Source organism: Oncorhynchus mykiss, chromosome 16 (assembly GCF_013265735.2).
Source record: "Oncorhynchus mykiss isolate Arlee chromosome 16, USDA_OmykA_1.1, whole genome shotgun sequence".
NCBI lineage: Eukaryota > Metazoa > Chordata > Actinopteri > Salmoniformes > Salmonidae > Oncorhynchus > Oncorhynchus mykiss.
Genome location: NC_048580.1, coordinates 5,608,070 through 5,628,693, shown reverse-complemented (window position 1 = coordinate 5,628,693; position 20,624 = coordinate 5,608,070). Strand labels below are relative to the sequence as shown.

Here is a 20,624-nt window from a genome sequence, read left to right as displayed (position 1 = left end):
GTTGACAAAGTTCCCCTACACCTCTTTGATTCAGAGAAAGGGACTGGAAACTCAATCTGTCTGCATGTGAGAGAGAGTGAAATGGTTTAGTCCTATTTGTTATAATTATTACTGCTCACGTTGATAACTATATGTGACTAGACTAGAGGGTGTGTGTGTGTGTGTGTGTGTGTGTGTGTGTATGTGTGTGTGTGTGTGTACGTGTGGCTACTACATGATACTCTAATTTTCCCTTTACCCATCATGAGGTTGCTACAACCTAGCCTATGAAAGAATGTTTACAACGTAGGTGTACAAATCGAGAGACTTGTAAACTCTTGCCTGCATCTAGCATCTGGGGTGTAATTACTACTGCAAACATTCTGTTTTACAACTAATTACGAGATTCTTATTGGAACAAAAATCAGCTGGTTCCCTCCCCGTTTTGTTCCGTTTGCTTCTGTTTAATTAAGTGGCTAAGCCGGCGGAGGAGGTAAGCACTATGGAATTGTTTTATTAATACCAAGCATCATTATGCTGAGCTATATGGAATTGTTTTATTAATACCAAGCATCATTATACTAAGCTGTATGGAATTGTTTTATTAATACCAAGCATCATTATACTAAGCTATATGGAATTGTTTATTAATAACAAGCATCATTATGCTGAGCTATATGGAATTGTTTTATTAATAACAAGCATCATTATACTAAGCTCTATGGAATTGTTTTATTAATACCAAGCATCATTATACTAAGCTATATGGAATTGTTTTATTAATACCAAGCATCATTATACTGAGCTATATGGAATTGTTTTATTAATACCAAGCATCATTATACTGAGCTATATGGAATTGTTTTATTAATACCAAGCATCATTATACTAAGCTCTATGGAATTGTTTTATTAATACCAAGCATCATTATACTAAGCTCTATGGAATTGTTTTATTAATACCAAGCATCATTATACTGAGCTATATGGAATTGTTTTATTAATACCAAGCATCATTATACTGAGCTATATGGAATTGTTTTATTAATACCAAGCATCATTATACTAAGCTATATGGAATTGTTTTATTAAGAAGGTCATACCAAGCATCATTTAGCTATTTGATTTAGAATTTTAAGACCACTTGAAGTATCAATTTTTTTTACAAAATAGATATTTGTAGGACATTTTTGGGGGGGAACTATTAGGCCATAAAAAACAGATTGAATAACAAATTCACTACATGGAACAACAGATACAGTGGGGCAAAAAAGTATTTAGTCAGCCACCAATTGTGCAAGTTCTCCCACTTAAAAAGTTGAGAGAGGCCTGTAATTTTCATCATAGGTACACGTCAACTATGACAGACAACACAACAGCAGTCTGTGACCAGGTGAAAAAGAAACTCTCCAAGCCAAACCTTCGTATCATAACCGCTAACTGCTCCACACAGCCTACATTGTTGTCACCATATTAGCGAAGGTCATAGTCAACATAGTGACTAGAACTAACGCGTTAGTAAACATGCTACAATCAAGCAGTACAGTGTACAGCAAGCAGTTGAGCAGTTACACCGGCAGGCCCCAGTGGCAATACATTTTTAAAAACTTACCATGACTTGGAAGAGTTGCAGTGTTGGATAGCCTTAGCCAGCTAGCTAACATAAATAGCATTCCTCTCGGTTTGAGTCAGGTTGTTGAGTAGGCTAAATTAGCTACATTGTTTTAGTCAGTTTATTTGGTGACGTGAATATATTTAGTATAATTTTACATAATAAGGATAACTTTTTCACTATTTTTATTTTTCTGAAATTCACTGAGTAGGACGTTCCTCCCCTTCCTCCTCTGAGGAGCCTCCACTGGTGTGTGTGTGTGTGTGTGTGTGTGTGTGTGTGTGTATCCCAGTGTGTTGTACCCCAGTGTGTTGTACCCCAGTGTGTTGTACCCCAGTGTGTTGTACCCCAGTGTGTTGTACCCCAGTGTGTTGTATCCCAGTGTGTTGTACCCCAGTGTGTTGTATCCCAGTGTGTTGTACCCCAGTGTGCTGTACCCTGTGCAGGGAGAGTTGAGGTCTGATTCTTGGTTAGGCTTGGTCAGGCTGTCTGTCACAGAGTCCAGCTTCAGGTAGAGAGTCGAAGGTTTCTTCACAAACAGAGTCTATATATAGAGAGAGAGACAGAGAGGCAGATAAACATACAGCAAGACCATGTCAGATACACAAACACACACGTTTTCTTTGATGATCAGAAGAAACTAAAGTATGCAAGGATAGTCAGTCTCAAGGATAGTCAGTCTCAGGGATAGTCAGTCTCAAGGATAGTCAGTCTCAAGGATAGTCAGTCTCAAGAACAGTCAGTCTCAAGGATAGTCAGTCTCAAGGATAGTCAGTCTCAAGGATAGTCAGTCTCAAGGATAGTCAGTCTCAAGGATAGTCAGTCTCAAGGATAGTCAGTCTAAAGGATAGTCAGTCTCAAGGATAGTCAGTCTCAAGAACAGTCAGTCTCAAGGATAGTCAGTCTCAAGGATAGTCAGTCTCAAGGATAGTCAGTCTCAAGGATAGTCAGTCTCAAGAACAGTCAGTCTCAAGAACAGTCAGTCTCAAGGATAGTCAGTCTCAAGGATAGTCAGTCTAAAGGATAGTCAGTCTCAAGGATAGTCAGTCTCAAGAACAGTCAGTCTCAAGGATAGTCAGTCTCAAGGATAGTCAGTCTCAAGGATAGTCAGTCTCAAGGATAGTCAGTCTCAAGAACAGTCAGTCTCAAGGATAGTCAGTCTCAAGGATAGTCAGTCTCAAGGATAGTCAGTCTCAAGGATAGTCAGTCTCAAGGACAGTCAGTCTCAAGGATAGTCAGTCTCAAGGATAGTCAGTCTCAAGAACAGTCAGTCTCAAGGATAGTCAGTCTCAAGAACAGTCAGTCTCAAGGATAGTCAGTCTCAAGGATAGTCAGTCTCAAGGATAGTCAGTCTCAAGGATAGTCAGTCTCAAGAACAGTCAGTCTCAAGGATAGTCAGTCTCAAGGACAGTCAGTCTCAAGAACAGTCAGTCTCAGTCTCAAGAACAGTCAGTCTCAGTCGCAAGGACAGTCAGTCTCAAGAACAGGCAGTCTCACGGACAGGCAGTCTCAAGAACAGGCAGTCTCAGTATCAAGGACAGTCAGTCTCAAGAACAGTCAGTCTCAGTATCAAGGACAGGCAGTCTCAGTATCAAGGACAGGCAGTCTCAGTCTCAAAGACAGGCAGTCTCAGTCTCAAGGACAGGCAGTCTCAGTCTCAAGGACAGGCAGTCTCAAGGACAGTCAGTTTCACGAGCAAACATATAGACCTAATTAACCCGTATTAAATCTTCATAGATCAGGATCATAATATGAGCTGGTTTCAGTTCTATCTTCTTACCCCTTCTTATCTGACTGACAGCACAGATTGTGGATATATACTCACCGGCGAAGGGGGGCCGATCTTCTCCATGTACTCAATCTCATAGTCTGGCACTGAGGGAGACAATAGAACAGACAGATTTAGAGACACAAATACGAGAGAACGAAAGAGAGACAGAAAGAGAGAAGAGAGGAGAGAGAAGAGAGATGGTTAGAGAAAGAAAGAGAGAAGAGAGGAGGGAGAAGAGAGATGGTTAGAGACAAAAAGGAGAGAAGAGAGGAGGGAGAAGAGAGAAAAAATGAAAGAGGAGAGAGAACATCAGATACTCTAGACTGGACTGGACTGGTGGGACAGTCTGTCCGTCTATCTGTATAACAACATGACCCAGTTTAAACCCAGTCAGGCAGACACAGCCTCTGGGTAGTGTGGCTCTCCTCTACCCTTCTAGGGGTCAGGGTTTAGTAAAGGGCTGGATAGCTAGCTGCATGGGCTTGCTGCCAATTAGAAATCAATAACTGGGGGAGCACACGTATGGATGACATATCGTCCTGTACATGGAGACATTAACTTTTAAACTAATTGATGACTATTTAATATAATATTTATTTTTAAACACACACACACACACACACACACACACACACACACACACACACACACACACACACACACACACACACACCTCGATTGTTCTCGTTGACGAAGGCTGTGAGGTCAGATGGCTGAGGGAAGTCCTCCTGGGGGTCAGAGGTTAGCTCCGCCTCCATGGATGCCCATTTGTGATTGGCTGAGGAAGCAAGCTTCTCTTTGTGATTGGAGGAAGAGGCCAGCTTCTCCTCGTCTGTGGCGTGGTCGTCCTGTAGCGGGGGGATAGGAGGCTGGGCTTCATCTACTGGGGTGGGCTCCTGGAGCGGAGGAAGGAAGGGGTGAGGAAGTGAGGAAGTGAGGAGTTGAGGAGGTGAAGACATGAGGAGGTTGAGGAGGTGAGGAAGTGAGGAGGATGAGAAAGTGAGAAAGTGAGGAGGTAAGGAGGTTGAGGAGGTGAGGAGGTTGAGGAGGTGAGAAGGTGGGGAGGTTGAGGAAGTGATGAGGTGGGGAGGTAAGGAAGTGAGGAGGTGAAGATGTGAGGAGGTTGAGGAAGTGAGGAGGTGAGGAGGTAAGGAAGTGAGGAGGTGAAGACATGAAGAGGTTGAGGCGATGAGGAGGTTGAGGAGGTGAGGAGGTTGAGGAGGTGAGGAGGTGGGGAGGTTGAGGAGGTGAGGATTTGAGGAGGTGAGGAGGTGTGGACGTGAGAGTTTGAGGAGGTGAGGAAGTGTAGTGGTGAGGAGAGGTGGAGGTGAGGAAGTGAGGACGTGAGGAGGTGAGGAGCTGTGTGTGTGTGTGTGTGTGTGTGTGTGTGTGTGCGTGCATGCACACATGAGTGTAAGAGAGGACTGACTCACTTGTGATGATGGATCAGACATGGCCGACCTCTTTGGGGACCTCTTGACTCTGAAAGTGTTCCTGGAACGGGAAGAAGAGAGAGACGATCAGGAGTCACTGAACACAACATGTCATCCCTGGCAGAGACTTAATCAACCAATCAAATCAATACTTAATCAATAGATACATAATATTATATATCTTATTACTAACAACTTAGGTACGTTTTTCGATTATTATTCTCTCCCTTATATTGTTTGTTTACGTTCAGTTTCAGATACATGTCATTCACATTACCTGGGGAATTTATGAAAAAGACTTTCAGCAACATCCTCTGTCTATAACAAGACTGCGGCAGGGTAGCCTAGTGGTTAGAGCGTTGGACTAGTAACCCGAAGGTTGCAAGTTCAAACCCCCGAGCTGACAAGGTACAAATCTGTCGTTCTGCCCCTGAACAGGCAGTTAACCCACTGTTCCTAGGCTGTCATTGAAAATAAGAATTTGTTCTTAACTGACTTGCCCAGTTAAATAAAGGTTAAATGAAGTAAATAAATAAAACTGCAGAAAAGCTTAATGCCCACATGTTGTTGGATTAAAATGACAATAAAAAAAATGACAATACATTTCTACAATGAGATGTTGATGTAACTAGTTTAGTTTAAGGAACATTATGTTGATTCAACTAGTTTAGTTAAGGAACATTATGTTGATATAACTAGTTTAGTTTAAGGAACATTATGTTGATTCAACTAGTTTAGTTAAGGAACATCATGTTGATGTAACTAGTTTAGTTAAGGAACATTATGTTGATTCAACTAGTTTAGTTAAGGAACATTATGTTGATATAACTAGTTTAGTTAATGGAACATTATGTTGATTCAACTAGTTTAGTTAAGGAACATTATGTTGATATAACTAGTTTAGTTAAGGAACATTATGTTGATTCAACTAGTTTAGTTAAGGAACATTATGTTGATATAACTAGTTTAGTTAAGGAACATTATGTTGATTCAACTAGTTTAGTTAAGGAACATTATGTTGATATAACTAGTTTATTTTAAGGAACATTATGTTGATTCTACTAGTTTAGTTAAGGAACATTATGTTGATTCAACTAGTTTAGTTAAGGAACATTATGTTGATTCTACTAGTTTAGTTAAGGAACATTATGTTGATTCAACTAGTTTAGTTAAGGAACATCATGTTGATTCAACTAGTTTAGTTAAGGAACATCATGTTGATTCAACTAGTTTAGTTAAGGAACATTATGTTGATTCAACTAGTTTAGTTAAGGAACATTATGTTGATGTAACTAGTTTAGTTAAGGAACATTATGTTGATGTAACTAGTTTAGTTAAGGAACATTATGTTGATGTAACTAGTTTAGTTAAGGAACATTATGTTGATGTAACTAGTTTAGTTAAGGAACATTATGTTGATGTAACTAGTTTAGTTAAGGAACATTATGTTGATATAACTAGTTTAGTTAAGGAACATTATGTTGATTCAACTAGTTTAGTTAAGGAACATCATGTTGATTCAACTAGTTTAGTTAAGGAACATCATGTTGATTCAACTAGTTTAGTTAAGGAACATTATGTTGATTCAACTAGTTTAGTTAAGGAACATTATGTTGATGTAACTAGTTTAGTTAATTAAGGAACATTATGTTGATATAACTAGTTTAGTTAAGGAACATTATGTTGATATAACTAGTTTAGTTAAGGAACATTATGTTGATATAACTAGTTTAGTTAAGGAACATTATGTTGATATAACTAGTTTAGTTAAGGAACATTATGTTGATTCAACTAGTTTAGTTAATGGAACATTATGTTGATATAACTAGTTTAGTTAAGGAACATCATGTTGATATAACTAGTTTAGTTAAGGAACATTATGTTGATATAACTAGTTTAGTTAAGGAACATTGTGTTGATATAACTAGTTTATTTAAGGAACATTATGTTGATATAACTAGTTTAGTTAAGGAACATTATGTTGATATAACTAGTTTAGTTAAGGAACATTATGTTGATATAACTAGTTTAGTTAAGGAACATTATGTTGATTCAACTAGTTTAGTTAAGGAACATTATGTTGATTCAACTAGTTTAGTTAAGGAACATTATGTTGATTCAACTAGTTTAGTTAAGGAACATTATGTTGATTCAACTAGTTTAGTTAAGGAACATTATGTTGATTCAACTAGTTTAGTTAAGGAACATTATGTTGATTCAACTAGTTTAGTTAAGGAACATCATGTTGATATAACTAGTTTAGTTAAGGAACATTATGTTGATTCAACTAGTTTAGTTAAGGAACATTATGTTGATATAACTAGTTTAGTTAATTAAGGAACATTATGTTGATTCAACTAGTTTAGTTAAGGAACATTATGTTGATATAACTAGTTTAGTTAAGGAACATTATGTTGATGTAACTAGTTTAGTTAAGGAACATTATGTTGATATAACTAGTTTAGTTAATTAAGGAACATTATGTTGATTCAACTAGTTTAGTTAAGGAACATTATGTTGATTCAACTAGTTTAGTTAAGGAACATTATGTTGATGTAACTAGTTTAGTTAAGGAACATTATGTTGATTCAACTAGTTTAGTTAAGGAACATTATGTTGATATAACTAGTTTAGTTAAGGAACATCATGTTGATTCAACTAGTTTAGTTAAGGAACATTATGTTGATTCAACTAGTTTAGTTAAGGAACATTATGTTGATATAACTAGTTTAGTTAAGGAACATTATGTTGATTCAACTAGTTTAGTTAAGGAACATTATGTTGATTCAACTAGTTTAGTTAAGGAACATTATGTTGATTCAACTAGTTTAGTTAAGGAACATCATGTTGATTCAACTAGTTTAGTTAAGGAACATTATGTTGATGTAACTAGTTTAGTTAAGGAACATCATGTTGATATAACTAGTTTAGTTAAGGAACATCATGTTGATGTAACTAGTTTAGTTAAGGAACATTATGTTGATTCAACTAGTTTAGTTAAGGAACATTATGTTGATGTAACTAGTTTAGTTAAGGAACATCATGTTGATTCAACTAGTTTAGTTAAGGAACATTATGTTGATTCAACTAGTTTAGTTAAGGACATTATGTTGATTCAACTAGTTTAGTTAAGGAACATTATGTTGATTCAACTAGTTTAGTTAAGGAACATCATGTTGATGTAACTAGTTTAGTTAAGGAACATCATGTTGATTCAACTAGTTTAGTTAAGGAACATCATGTTGATTCAACTAGTTTAGTTAAGGAACATTATGTTGATGTAACTAGTTTAGTTTAAGGAACATTATGTTGATTCAACTAGTTTAGTTAAGGAACATTATGTTGATATAACTAGTTTAGTTAAGGAACATTATGTTGATTCAACTAGTTTAGTTAAGGAACATTATGTTGATATAGCTAGTTTAGTTAAGGAACATTATGTTGATTCAACTAGTTTAGTACATTATGTTGATTCAACTAGTTTAGTTAAGGAACATTATGTTGATTCAACTAGTTTAGTTAAGGAACATTATGTTGATTCAACTAGTTTAGTTAAGGAACATCATGTTGATTCAACTAGTTTAGTTAAGGAACATTATGTTGATATAGCTAGTTTAGTTAAGGAACATTATGTTGATTCAACTAGTTTAGTACATTATGTTGATTCAACTAGTTTAGTTAAGGAACATTATGTTGATTCAACTAGTTTAGTTAAGGAACATTATGTTGATTCAACTAGTTTAGTACATTATGTTGATTCAACTAGTTTAGTTAAGGAACATTATGTTGATTCAACTAGTTTAGTACATTATGTTGATTCAACTAGTTTAGTTAAGGAACATTATGTTGATTCAACTAGTTTAGTTAAGGAACATTATGTTGATTCAACTAGTTTAGTTTAAGGAACATTATGTTGATTCAACTAGTTTAGTTAAGGAACATTATGTTGATTCAACTAGTTTAGTTAAGGAACATCATGTTGATTCAACTAGTTTAGTTAAGGAACATTATGTTGATTCTACTAGTTTAGTTAAGGAACATTATGTTGATTCTACTAGTTTAGTTAAGGAACATTATGTTGATTCAACTAGTTTAGTTAAGGAACATCATGTTGATTCAACTAGTTTAGTACATTATGTTGATTCAACTAGTTTAGTTAAGGAACATTATGTTGATTCTACTAGTTTAGTTAAGGAACATTATGTTGATTCTACTAGTTTAGTTAAGGAACATTATGTTTTTTCAACTAGTTTAGTTAAGGAACATCATGTTGATTCAACTAGTTTAGTTAAGGAACATTATGTTGATTCAACTAGTTTAGTTAAGGAACATCATGTTGATTCAAATAGTTTAGTTAAGGAACATTATGTTGATTCTACTAGTTTAGTTAAGGAACATTATGTTGATATAACTAGTTTAGTTAAGGAACATTATGTTGATGTAACTAGTTTAGTTAAGGAACATTATGTTGATTCAACTAGTTTAGTTAAGGAACATCATGTTGATTCAACTAGTTTAGTTAAGGAACATTATGTTGATTCTACTAGTTTAGTTAAGGAACATTATGTTGATGTAACTAGTTTAGTTAAGGAACATTATGTTGATTCTACTAGTTTAGTTAAGGAACATTATGTTGATATAACTAGTTTAGTTAAGGAACATTATGTTGATGTAACTAGTTTAGTTAAGGAACATTATGTTGATATAACTAGTTTAGTTAAGGAACATCATGTTGATGTAACTAGTTTAGTTAAGGAACATTATGTTGATTCAACTAGTTTATTTAATAAGGAACATTATGTTGATATAACTAGTTTAGTTAAGGAACATTATGTTGATATAACTAGTTTAGTTAAGGAACATCATGTTGATATAACTAGTTTAGTTAAGGAACATCATGTTGATGTAACTAGTTTAGTTAAGGAACATTATGTTGATGTAACTAGTTTAGTTAAGGAACATTATGTTGATTCAACTAGTTTAGTTAAGGAACATTATGTTGATTCAACTAGTTTAGTTAAGGAACATTATGTTGATGTAACTAGTTTAGTTAAGGAACATTATGTTGATATAACTAGTTTAGTTAAGGAACATTATGTTGATATAACTAGTTTAGTTAAGGAACATTATGTTGATGTAACTAGTTTAGTTAAGGAACATTATGTTGAAATAACTAGTTTAGTTAAGGAACATTATGTTGATTCAACTAGTTTAGTTAAGGAACATCATGTTGATTCAACTAGTTTAGTTAAGGAACATCATGTTGATTCAACTAGTTTAGTTAAGGAACATTATGTTGATTCAACTAGTTTAGTTAAGGAACATTATGTTGATTCAACTAGTTTAGTTAAGGAACATTATGTTGATTCTACTAGTTTAGTTAAGGAACATTATGTTGATTCAACTAGTTTAGTTAAGGAACATTATGTTGATATAACTAGTTTAGTTAAGGAACATTATGTTGATTCAACTAGTTTAGTTAAGGAACATTATGTTGATTCAACTAGTTTAGTTAAGGAACATTAAATTGATTCTACTAGTTTAGTTAAGGAACATTATGTTGATGTAACTAGTTTAGTTAAGGAACATTATGTTGATATAACTAGTTTAGTTAAGGAACATTATGTTGATGTAACTAGTTTAGTTAAGGAACATTATGTTGATTCAACTAGTTTAGTTAAGGAACATCATGTTGATATAACTAGTTTAGTTAAGGAACATCATCTTGATGTAACTAGTTTAGTTAAGGAACATTATGTTGATTCAACTAGTTTAGTTAAGGACATTATGTTGATTCAACTAGTTTAGTTAAGGAACATTATGTTGATTCAACTAGTTTAGTTAAGGAACATTATGTTGATTCAACTAGTTTAGTTAAGGAACATTATGTTGATTCTACTAGTTTAGTTAAGGAACATTATGTTGATTCAACTAGTTTAGTTAAGGAACATTATGTTGATATAACTAGGTTAGTTAAGGAACATTATGTTGATTCAACTAGTTTAGTTAAGGAACATTATGTTGATTCAACTAGTTTAGTTAAGGAACATTATGTTGATGTAACTAGTTTAGTTAAGGAACATTATGTTGATATAACTAGTTTAGTTAAGGAACATTATGTTGATATAACTAGTTTAGTTAAGGAACATTATGTTGATGTAACTAGTTTAGTTAAGGAACATTATGTTGAAATAACTAGTTTAGTTAAGGAACATTATGTTGATTCAACTAGTTTAGTTAAGGAACATCATGTTGATTCAACTAGTTTAGTTAAGGAACATCATGTTGATTCAACTAGTTTAGTTAAGGAACATTATGTTGATTCAACTAGTTTAGTTAAGGAACATTATGTTGATTCAACTAGTTTAGTTAAGGAACATTATGTTGATTCTACTAGTTTAGTTAAGGAACATTATGTTGATTCAACTAGTTTAGTTAAGGAACATTATGTTGATATAACTAGTTTAGTTAAGGAACATTATGTTGATTCAACTAGTTTAGTTAAGGAACATTATGTTGATTCAACTAGTTTAGTTAAGGAACATTAAATTGATTCTACTAGTTTAGTTAAGGAACATTATGTTGATGTAACTAGTTTAGTTAAGGAACATTATGTTGATATAACTAGTTTAGTTAAGGAACATTATGTTGATGTAACTAGTTTAGTTAAGGAACATTATGTTGATTCAACTAGTTTAGTTAAGGAACATCATGTTGATATAACTAGTTTAGTTAAGGAACATCATCTTGATGTAACTAGTTTAGTTAAGGAACATTATGTTGATTCAACTAGTTTAGTTAAGGACATTATGTTGATTCAACTAGTTTAGTTAAGGAACATTATGTTGATTCAACTAGTTTAGTTAAGGAACATTATGTTGATTCAACTAGTTTAGTTAAGGAACATTATGTTGATTCTACTAGTTTAGTTAAGGAACATTATGTTGATTCAACTAGTTTAGTTAAGGAACATTATGTTGATTCTACTAGTTTAGTTAAGGAACATTATGTTGATTCAACTAGTTTAGTTAAGGAACATTATGTTGATATAACTAGGTTAGTTAAGGAACATTATGTTGATTCAACTAGTTTAGTTAAGGAACATTATGTTGATTCAACTAGTTTAGTTAAGGAACATTATGTTGATTCAACTAGTTTAGTTTAAGGAACATTATGTTGATTCAACTAGTTTAGTTAAGGAACATTATGTTGATTCAACTAGTTTAGTTAAGGAACATCATGTTGATTCAACTAGTTTAGTTAAGGAACATTATGTTGATTCTACTAGTTTAGTTAAGGAACATTATGTTGATTCTACTAGTTTAGTTAAGGAACATTATGTTGATTCAACTAGTTTAGTTAAGGAACATCATGTTGATTCAACTAGTTTAGTACATTATGTTGATTCAACTAGTTTAGTTAAGGAACATTATGTTGATTCTACTAGTTTAGTTAAGGAACATTATGTTGATTCTACTAGTTTAGTTAAGGAACATTATGTTTTTTCAACTAGTTTAGTTAAGGAACATCATGTTGATTCAACTAGTTTAGTTAAGGAACATTATGTTGATTCAACTAGTTTAGTTAAGGAACATCATGTTGATTCAAATAGTTTAGTTAAGGAACATTATGTTGATTCTACTAGTTTAGTTAAGGAACATTATGTTGATATAACTAGTTTAGTTAAGGAACATTATGTTGATGTAACTAGTTTAGTTAAGGAACATTATGTTGATTCAACTAGTTTAGTTAAGGAACATCATGTTGATTCAACTAGTTTAGTTAAGGAACATTATGTTGATTCTACTAGTTTAGTTAAGGAACATTATGTTGATGTAACTAGTTTAGTTAAGGAACATTATGTTGATTCTACTAGTTTAGTTAAGGAACATTATGTTGATATAACTAGTTTAGTTAAGGAACATTATGTTGATGTAACTAGTTTAGTTAAGGAACATTATGTTGATATAACTAGTTTAGTTAAGGAACATCATGTTGATGTAACTAGTTTAGTTAAGGAACATTATGTTGATTCAACTAGTTTATTTAATAAGGAACATTATGTTGATATAACTAGTTTAGTTAAGGAACATTATGTTGATATAACTAGTTTAGTTAAGGAACATCATGTTGATATAACTAGTTTAGTTAAGGAACATCATGTTGATGTAACTAGTTTAGTTAAGGAACATTATGTTGATGTAACTAGTTTAGTTAAGGAACATTATGTTGATTCAACTAGTTTAGTTAAGGAACATTATGTTGATTCAACTAGTTTAGTTAAGGAACATTATGTTGATGTAACTAGTTTAGTTAAGGAACATTATGTTGATATAACTAGTTTAGTTAAGGAACATTATGTTGATATAACTAGTTTAGTTAAGGAACATTATGTTGATGTAACTAGTTTAGTTAAGGAACATTATGTTGAAATAACTAGTTTAGTTAAGGAACATTATGTTGATTCAACTAGTTTAGTTAAGGAACATCATGTTGATTCAACTAGTTTAGTTAAGGAACATCATGTTGATTCAACTAGTTTAGTTAAGGAACATTATGTTGATTCAACTAGTTTAGTTAAGGAACATTATGTTGATTCAACTAGTTTAGTTAAGGAACATTATGTTGATTCTACTAGTTTAGTTAAGGAACATTATGTTGATTCAACTAGTTTAGTTAAGGAACATTATGTTGATATAACTAGTTTAGTTAAGGAACATTATGTTGATTCAACTAGTTTAGTTAAGGAACATTATGTTGATTCAACTAGTTTAGTTAAGGAACATTAAATTGATTCTACTAGTTTAGTTAAGGAACATTATGTTGATGTAACTAGTTTAGTTAAGGAACATTATGTTGATATAACTAGTTTAGTTAAGGAACATTATGTTGATGTAACTAGTTTAGTTAAGGAACATTATGTTGATTCAACTAGTTTAGTTAAGGAACATCATGTTGATATAACTAGTTTAGTTAAGGAACATCATCTTGATGTAACTAGTTTAGTTAAGGAACATTATGTTGATTCAACTAGTTTAGTTAAGGACATTATGTTGATTCAACTAGTTTAGTTAAGGAACATTATGTTGATTCAACTAGTTTAGTTAAGGAACATTATGTTGATTCAACTAGTTTAGTTAAGGAACATTATGTTGATTCTACTAGTTTAGTTAAGGAACATTATGTTGATTCAACTAGTTTAGTTAAGGAACATTATGTTGATATAACTAGGTTAGTTAAGGAACATTATGTTGATTCAACTAGTTTAGTTAAGGAACATTATGTTGATTCAACTAGTTTAGTTAAGGAACATTATGTTGATGTAACTAGTTTAGTTAAGGAACATTATGTTGATATAACTAGTTTAGTTAAGGAACATTATGTTGATATAACTAGTTTAGTTAAGGAACATTATGTTGATGTAACTAGTTTAGTTAAGGAACATTATGTTGAAATAACTAGTTTAGTTAAGGAACATTATGTTGATTCAACTAGTTTAGTTAAGGAACATCATGTTGATTCAACTAGTTTAGTTAAGGAACATCATGTTGATTCAACTAGTTTAGTTAAGGAACATTATGTTGATTCAACTAGTTTAGTTAAGGAACATTATGTTGATTCAACTAGTTTAGTTAAGGAACATTATGTTGATTCTACTAGTTTAGTTAAGGAACATTATGTTGATTCAACTAGTTTAGTTAAGGAACATTATGTTGATATAACTAGTTTAGTTAAGGAACATTATGTTGATTCAACTAGTTTAGTTAAGGAACATTATGTTGATTCAACTAGTTTAGTTAAGGAACATTAAATTGATTCTACTAGTTTAGTTAAGGAACATTATGTTGATGTAACTAGTTTAGTTAAGGAACATTATGTTGATATAACTAGTTTAGTTAAGGAACATTATGTTGATGTAACTAGTTTAGTTAAGGAACATTATGTTGATTCAACTAGTTTAGTTAAGGAACATCATGTTGATATAACTAGTTTAGTTAAGGAACATCATCTTGATGTAACTAGTTTAGTTAAGGAACATTATGTTGATTCAACTAGTTTAGTTAAGGACATTATGTTGATTCAACTAGTTTAGTTAAGGAACATTATGTTGATTCAACTAGTTTAGTTAAGGAACATTATGTTGATTCAACTAGTTTAGTTAAGGAACATTATGTTGATTCTACTAGTTTAGTTAAGGAACATTATGTTGATTCAACTAGTTTAGTTAAGGAACATTATGTTGATATAACTAGGTTAGTTAAGGAACATTATGTTGATTCAACTAGTTTAGTTAAGGAACATTATGTTGATTCAACTAGTTTAGTTAAGGAACATTATGTTGATGTAACTAGTTTAGTTAAGGAACATTATGTTGATATAACTAGTTTAGTTAAGGAACATTATGTTGATATAACTAGTTTAGTTAAGGAACATTATGTTGATGTAACTAGTTTAGTTAAGGAACATTATGTTGAAATAACTAGTTTAGTTAAGGAACATTATGTTGATTCAACTAGTTTAGTTAAGGAACATCATGTTGATTCAACTAGTTTAGTTAAGGAACATCATGTTGATTCAACTAGTTTAGTTAAGGAACATTATTGTTGATTCAACTAGTTTAGTTAAGGACATTATGTTGATTCAACTAGTTTAGTTAAGGAACATTATGTTGATTCAACTAGTTTAGTTAAGGAACATTATGTTGATTCAACTAGTTTAGTTAAGGAACATTATGTTGATTCTACTAGTTTAGTTAAGGAACATTATGTTGATTCAACTAGTTTAGTTAAGGAACATTATGTTGATATAACTAGGTTAGTTAAGGAACATTATGTTGATATAACTAGTTTAGTTAAGGAACATTATGTTGATTCAACTAGTTTAGTTAAGGAACATTATGTTGATTCAACTAGTTTAGTTAAGGAACATTATGTTGATTCTACTAGTTTAGTTAAGGAACATTATGCTGATTCAACTAGTTTAGTTAAGGAACATTATGTTGATATAACTAGTTTAGTTAAGGAACATTATGTTGATATAACTAGTTTAGTTAAGGAACATTATGTTGATTCAACTAGTTTAGTTAAGGATCATTATGTTGATTCAACTAGTTTAGTTAAGGAACATTATGTTGATTCTACTAGTTTAGTTAAGGAACATTATGTTGATGTAACTAGTTTAGTTAAGGAACATTATGTTGATATAACTAGTTTAGTTAAGGAACATTATGTTGATTCAACTAGTTTAGTTAAGGACATTATGTTGATTCAACTAGTTTAGTTAAGGAACATTATGTTGATGTAACTAGTTTAGTTAAGGAACATTATGTTGATATAACTAGTTTAGTTAAGGAACATTATGTTGATATAACTAGTTTAGTTAAGGAACATTATGTTGATGTAACTAGTTTAGTTAAGGAACATTATGTTGATTCAACTAGTTTAGTTAAGGAACATCATGTTGATTCAACTAGTTTAGTTAAGGAACATTATGTTGATTCTACTAGTTTAGTTAAGGAACATTATGTTGATGTAACTAGTTTAGTTAAGGAACATTATGTTGATTCTACTAGTTTAGTTAAGGAACATTATGTTGATATAACTAGTTTAGTTAAGGAACATTATGTTGATGTAACTAGTTTAGTTAAGGAACATTATGTTGATATAACTAGTTTAGTTAAGGAACATCATGTTGATGTAACTAGTTTAGTTAAGGAACATTATGTTGATTCAACTAGTTTATTTAATAAGGAACATTATGTTGATATAACTAGTTTAGTTAAGGAACATTATGTTGATATAACTAGTTTAGTTAAGGAACATCATGTTGATATAACTAGTTTAGTTAAGGAACATCATGTTGATGTAACTAGTTTAGTTAAGGAACATTATGTTGATGTAACTAGTTTAGTTAAGGAACATTATGTTGATTCAACTAGTTTAGTTAAGGAACATTATGTTGATTCAACTAGTTTAGTTAAGGAACATTATGTTGATGTAACTAGTTTAGTTAAGGAACATTATGTTGATATAACTAGTTTAGTTAAGGAACATTATGTTGATTCAACTAGTTTAGTTAAGGAACATTATGTTGATTCTACTAGTTTAGTTAAGGAACATTATGTTGATTCAACTAGTTTAGTTAAGGAACATTATGTTGATATAACTAGTTTAGTTAAGGAACATTATGTTGATTCAACTAGTTTAGTTAAGGAACATTATGTTGATTCAACTAGTTTAGTTAAGGAACATTAAATTGATTCTACTAGTTTAGTTAAGGAACATTATGTTGATGTAACTAGTTTAGTTAAGGAACATTATGTTGATATAACTAGTTTAGTTAAGGAACATTATGTTGATGTAACTAGTTTAGTTAAGGAACATTATGTTGATTCAACTAGTTTAGTTAAGGAACATCATGTTGATATAACTAGTTTAGTTAAGGAACATCATCTTGATGTAACTAGTTTAGTTAAGGAACATTATGTTGATTCAACTAGTTTAGTTAAGGACATTATGTTGATTCAACTAGTTTAGTTAAGGAACATTATGTTGATTCAACTAGTTTAGTTAAGGAACATTATGTTGATTCAACTAGTTTAGTTAAGGAACATTATGTTGATTCTACTAGTTTAGTTAAGGAACATTATGTTGATTCAACTAGTTTAGTTAAGGAACATTATGTTGATATAACTAGGTTAGTTAAGGAACATTATGTTGATTCAACTAGTTTAGTTAAGGAACATTATGTTGATTCAACTAGTTTAGTTAAGGAACATTATGTTGATGTAACTAGTTTAGTTAAGGAACATTATGTTGATATAACTAGTTTAGTTAAGGAACATTATGTTGATATAACTAGTTTAGTTAAGGAACATTATGTTGATGTAACTAGTTTAGTTAAGGAACATTATGTTGAAATAACTAGTTTAGTTAAGGAACATTATGTTGATTCAACTAGTTTAGTTAAGGAACATCATGTTGATTCAACTAGTTTAGTTAAGGAACATCATGTTGATTCAACTAGTTTAGTTAAGGAACATTATTGTTGATTCAACTAGTTTAGTTAAGGACATTATGTTGATTCAACTAGTTTAGTTAAGGAACATTATGTTGATTCAACTAGTTTAGTTAAGGAACATTATGTTGATTCAACTAGTTTAGTTAAGGAACATTATGTTGATTCTACTAGTTTAGTTAAGGAACATTATGTTGATTCAACTAGTTTAGTTAAGGAACATTATGTTGATATAACTAGGTTAGTTAAGGAACATTATGTTGATATAACTAGTTTAGTTAAGGAACATTATGTTGATTCAACTAGTTTAGTTAAGGAACATTATGTTGATTCAACTAGTTTAGTTAAGGAACATTATGTTGATTCTACTAGTTTAGTTAAGGAACATTATGTTGATTCAACTAGTTTAGTTAAGGAACATTATGTTGATATAACTAGTTTAGTTAAGGAACATTATGTTGATATAACTAGTTTAGTTAAGGAACAGTATGTTGATTCAACTAGTTTAGTTAAGGATCATTATGTTGATTCAACTAGTTTAGTTAAGGAACATTATGTTGATTCTACTAGTTTAGTTAAGGAACATTATGTTGATGTAACTAGTTTAGTTAAGGAACATTATGTTGATATAACTAGTTTAGTTAAGGAACATTATGTTGATTCAACTAGTTTAGTTAAGGACATTATGTTGATTCAACTAGTTTAGTTAAGGAACATTATGTTGATATAACTAGTTTAGTTAAGGAACATTATGTTGATTCATCTAGTTTAGTTAAGGAACATTATGTTGATATAAGTAGTTTAGTTAAGGAACATTATGTTGATTCAACTAGTTTAGTTAAGGAACATTATGTTGATATAACTAGTTTAGTTAAGGAACATTATGTTGATTCATCTAGTTTAGTTAAGGAACATTATGTTGATATAACTAGTTTAGTTAAGGAATATTATGTTGATTCAACTAGTTTAGTTAAGGAACATTATGTTGATGTAACTAGTTTAGTTAAGGAACATTATGTTAACTAGAACTACAGTAATGGGATGTCTATCAGGATTAAAGTAGTTTAATGGCATGATTCACATTGATGGCATAGACCAGGGTGCAGATGAATGTTAATGCCTTGCAGGGTTTGGAGTGTGTTAGGGCTGAAATGGTATTGACCCCAAGCCTGATTCCTTGTTAAGTTAGTGAGTTAGGGCTGCAATGGTATTGACCCCAAGCCTGATTCCTTGTTAAGTTAATGTGTTAGGGCTGAAATGGTATTGACCCCAAGCCTGATTCCTTGTTAGGTTAGTGTGTTAGGGCTGAAATGGTATTGACCCCAAGCCTGATGCTTTGTTAAGTTAGTGAGTTAGGGCTGAAATGGTATTGACCCCAAGCCTGATTCCTTGTTAAGTTAGTGAGTTAGGGCTGAAATGGTATTGACCCCAAGCCTGATTCCTTGTTAAGTTAGTGTGTTAGGGCTGAAACTGTATTGACCCCAAGCCTGATTCCTTGTTAAGTTAGTGAGTTAGGGCTGAAATGGTATTGACCCCAAGCCTGATTCCTTGTTAAGTTAGTGAGTTAGGGCTGAAATGGTATTGACCCCAAGCCTGATTCCTTGTTAAGTTAGTGTGTTAGGGCTGAAATGGTATTGACCCCAAGCCTGATTCCTTGTTAAGTTAGTGTGTTAGGGCTGAAATGGTATTGACTCCAAGCCTGATTCCTTGTTAAGTTAGTGGTTAGCGCTGAAATTGTATTGACCCCAAGCCTGATGCTTTGTTAAGTTGGTGAGTTAGGGCTGAAATGGTATTGACCCCAAGCCTGATGCCTTGTTAAGTTAGTGAGTTAGGGCTGAAATGGTATTGACCCCAAGCCTGATTACTTGTTAGGTTAGTGAGTTAGGGCTGAAATGGTATTGACCCCAAGCCTGATTCCTTGTTAAGTTAGTGAGTTAGGGCTGAAATGGTATTGACCCCAAACGTGATGCTTTGTTAAGTTAGTGGTTAGGGCTGAAATGGTATTGACCCCAAGCCTGATTCCTTGTTAAGTTAGTGGTTAGGGCTGAAATGTTACTGACCCCAAGCCTGATTCCTTGTTAAGTTAGTGAGTTAGGGCTGAAATGGTATTGACCCCAAGCCTGATGCTTTGTTAAGTTAGTGAGTTAGGGCTGAAATGGTATTGACCCCAAACCTGATTCCTTGTTAAGTTAGTGAGTTAGGGCTGAAATGGTATTGACCCCAAGCCTGATGCTTTGTTAAGTTAGTGAGTTAGGGCTGAAATGGTATGACCCCAAGCCTGATTCCTTGTTAGGCTAGTGTGTTAGGGCTGAAATGGTATTAACCCCTGATTCCTTGTCAGGTTAGTGAGTTAGGGCTTGTTAGGGTGGTAGCACTATGAGATGAAGGATGTAAAACCAGGTATCTGCATCTAACCTCCCAGACATACTGCACCTTAGTCTAACCATGACTAAACTATATTGCCCTTCGATAGAGAAGTTACTACCGTGTGAATGCTCTCTTTCACATTCAGAAGACGTGCGTGCACCTGTGCAAATCAGGTTAGTTACATTTATATGGCAGGATGTTCATGTCAGATATTGATGGTAAAGCTTCTGGGATTGGTTGATTGACATGGTAGAGCTTCTCTGATTGGTTGTCTTTATGATACAGCTCTGTTAATAAGGAGTAAGATATGGCTGCAAAAATTCTAGAAAAGTTACCAAATTTCCCAGTTTTTCCAGAAATCCTGGTTGAAACATTCCCAGAAATTACCTTTAGCCCAGACTGTTTTAATGGTGACCTGCAGACCATACTGTATTAATGGTGACCTG

The 20,624-nt window shown here is 32.4% G+C and overlaps 1 protein-coding gene across 14 annotated transcripts in view; it reads right to left on the bottom strand.

Moving 5' to 3' along the window:
• tacc2 (transforming, acidic coiled-coil containing protein 2) overlaps positions 1 to 20,624 on the bottom strand; it is a 115,945-nt gene that overhangs the window by 24,178 nt on the left and 71,143 nt on the right. For 10 of the 14 annotated variants that reach the window (XM_036946028.1, XM_036946025.1, XM_036946016.1 and 7 more), the window contains exons 5-8: positions 4,795 to 4,855; positions 4,035 to 4,257; positions 3,416 to 3,465; positions 2,013 to 2,134 (exon numbers count right to left, since the gene is read on the bottom strand). In XM_036946028.1, coding sequence (XP_036801923.1) covers positions 2,013 to 2,134; positions 3,416 to 3,465; positions 4,035 to 4,257; positions 4,795 to 4,855 — 456 coding nt within the window. The remainder of the gene's footprint in view (positions 1 to 2,012; positions 2,135 to 3,415; positions 3,466 to 4,034; positions 4,258 to 4,794; positions 4,856 to 20,624) is intronic. The other 4 variants (XM_036946019.1, XM_036946020.1, XM_036946030.1 and 1 more) reach the window with 2 other exon arrangements.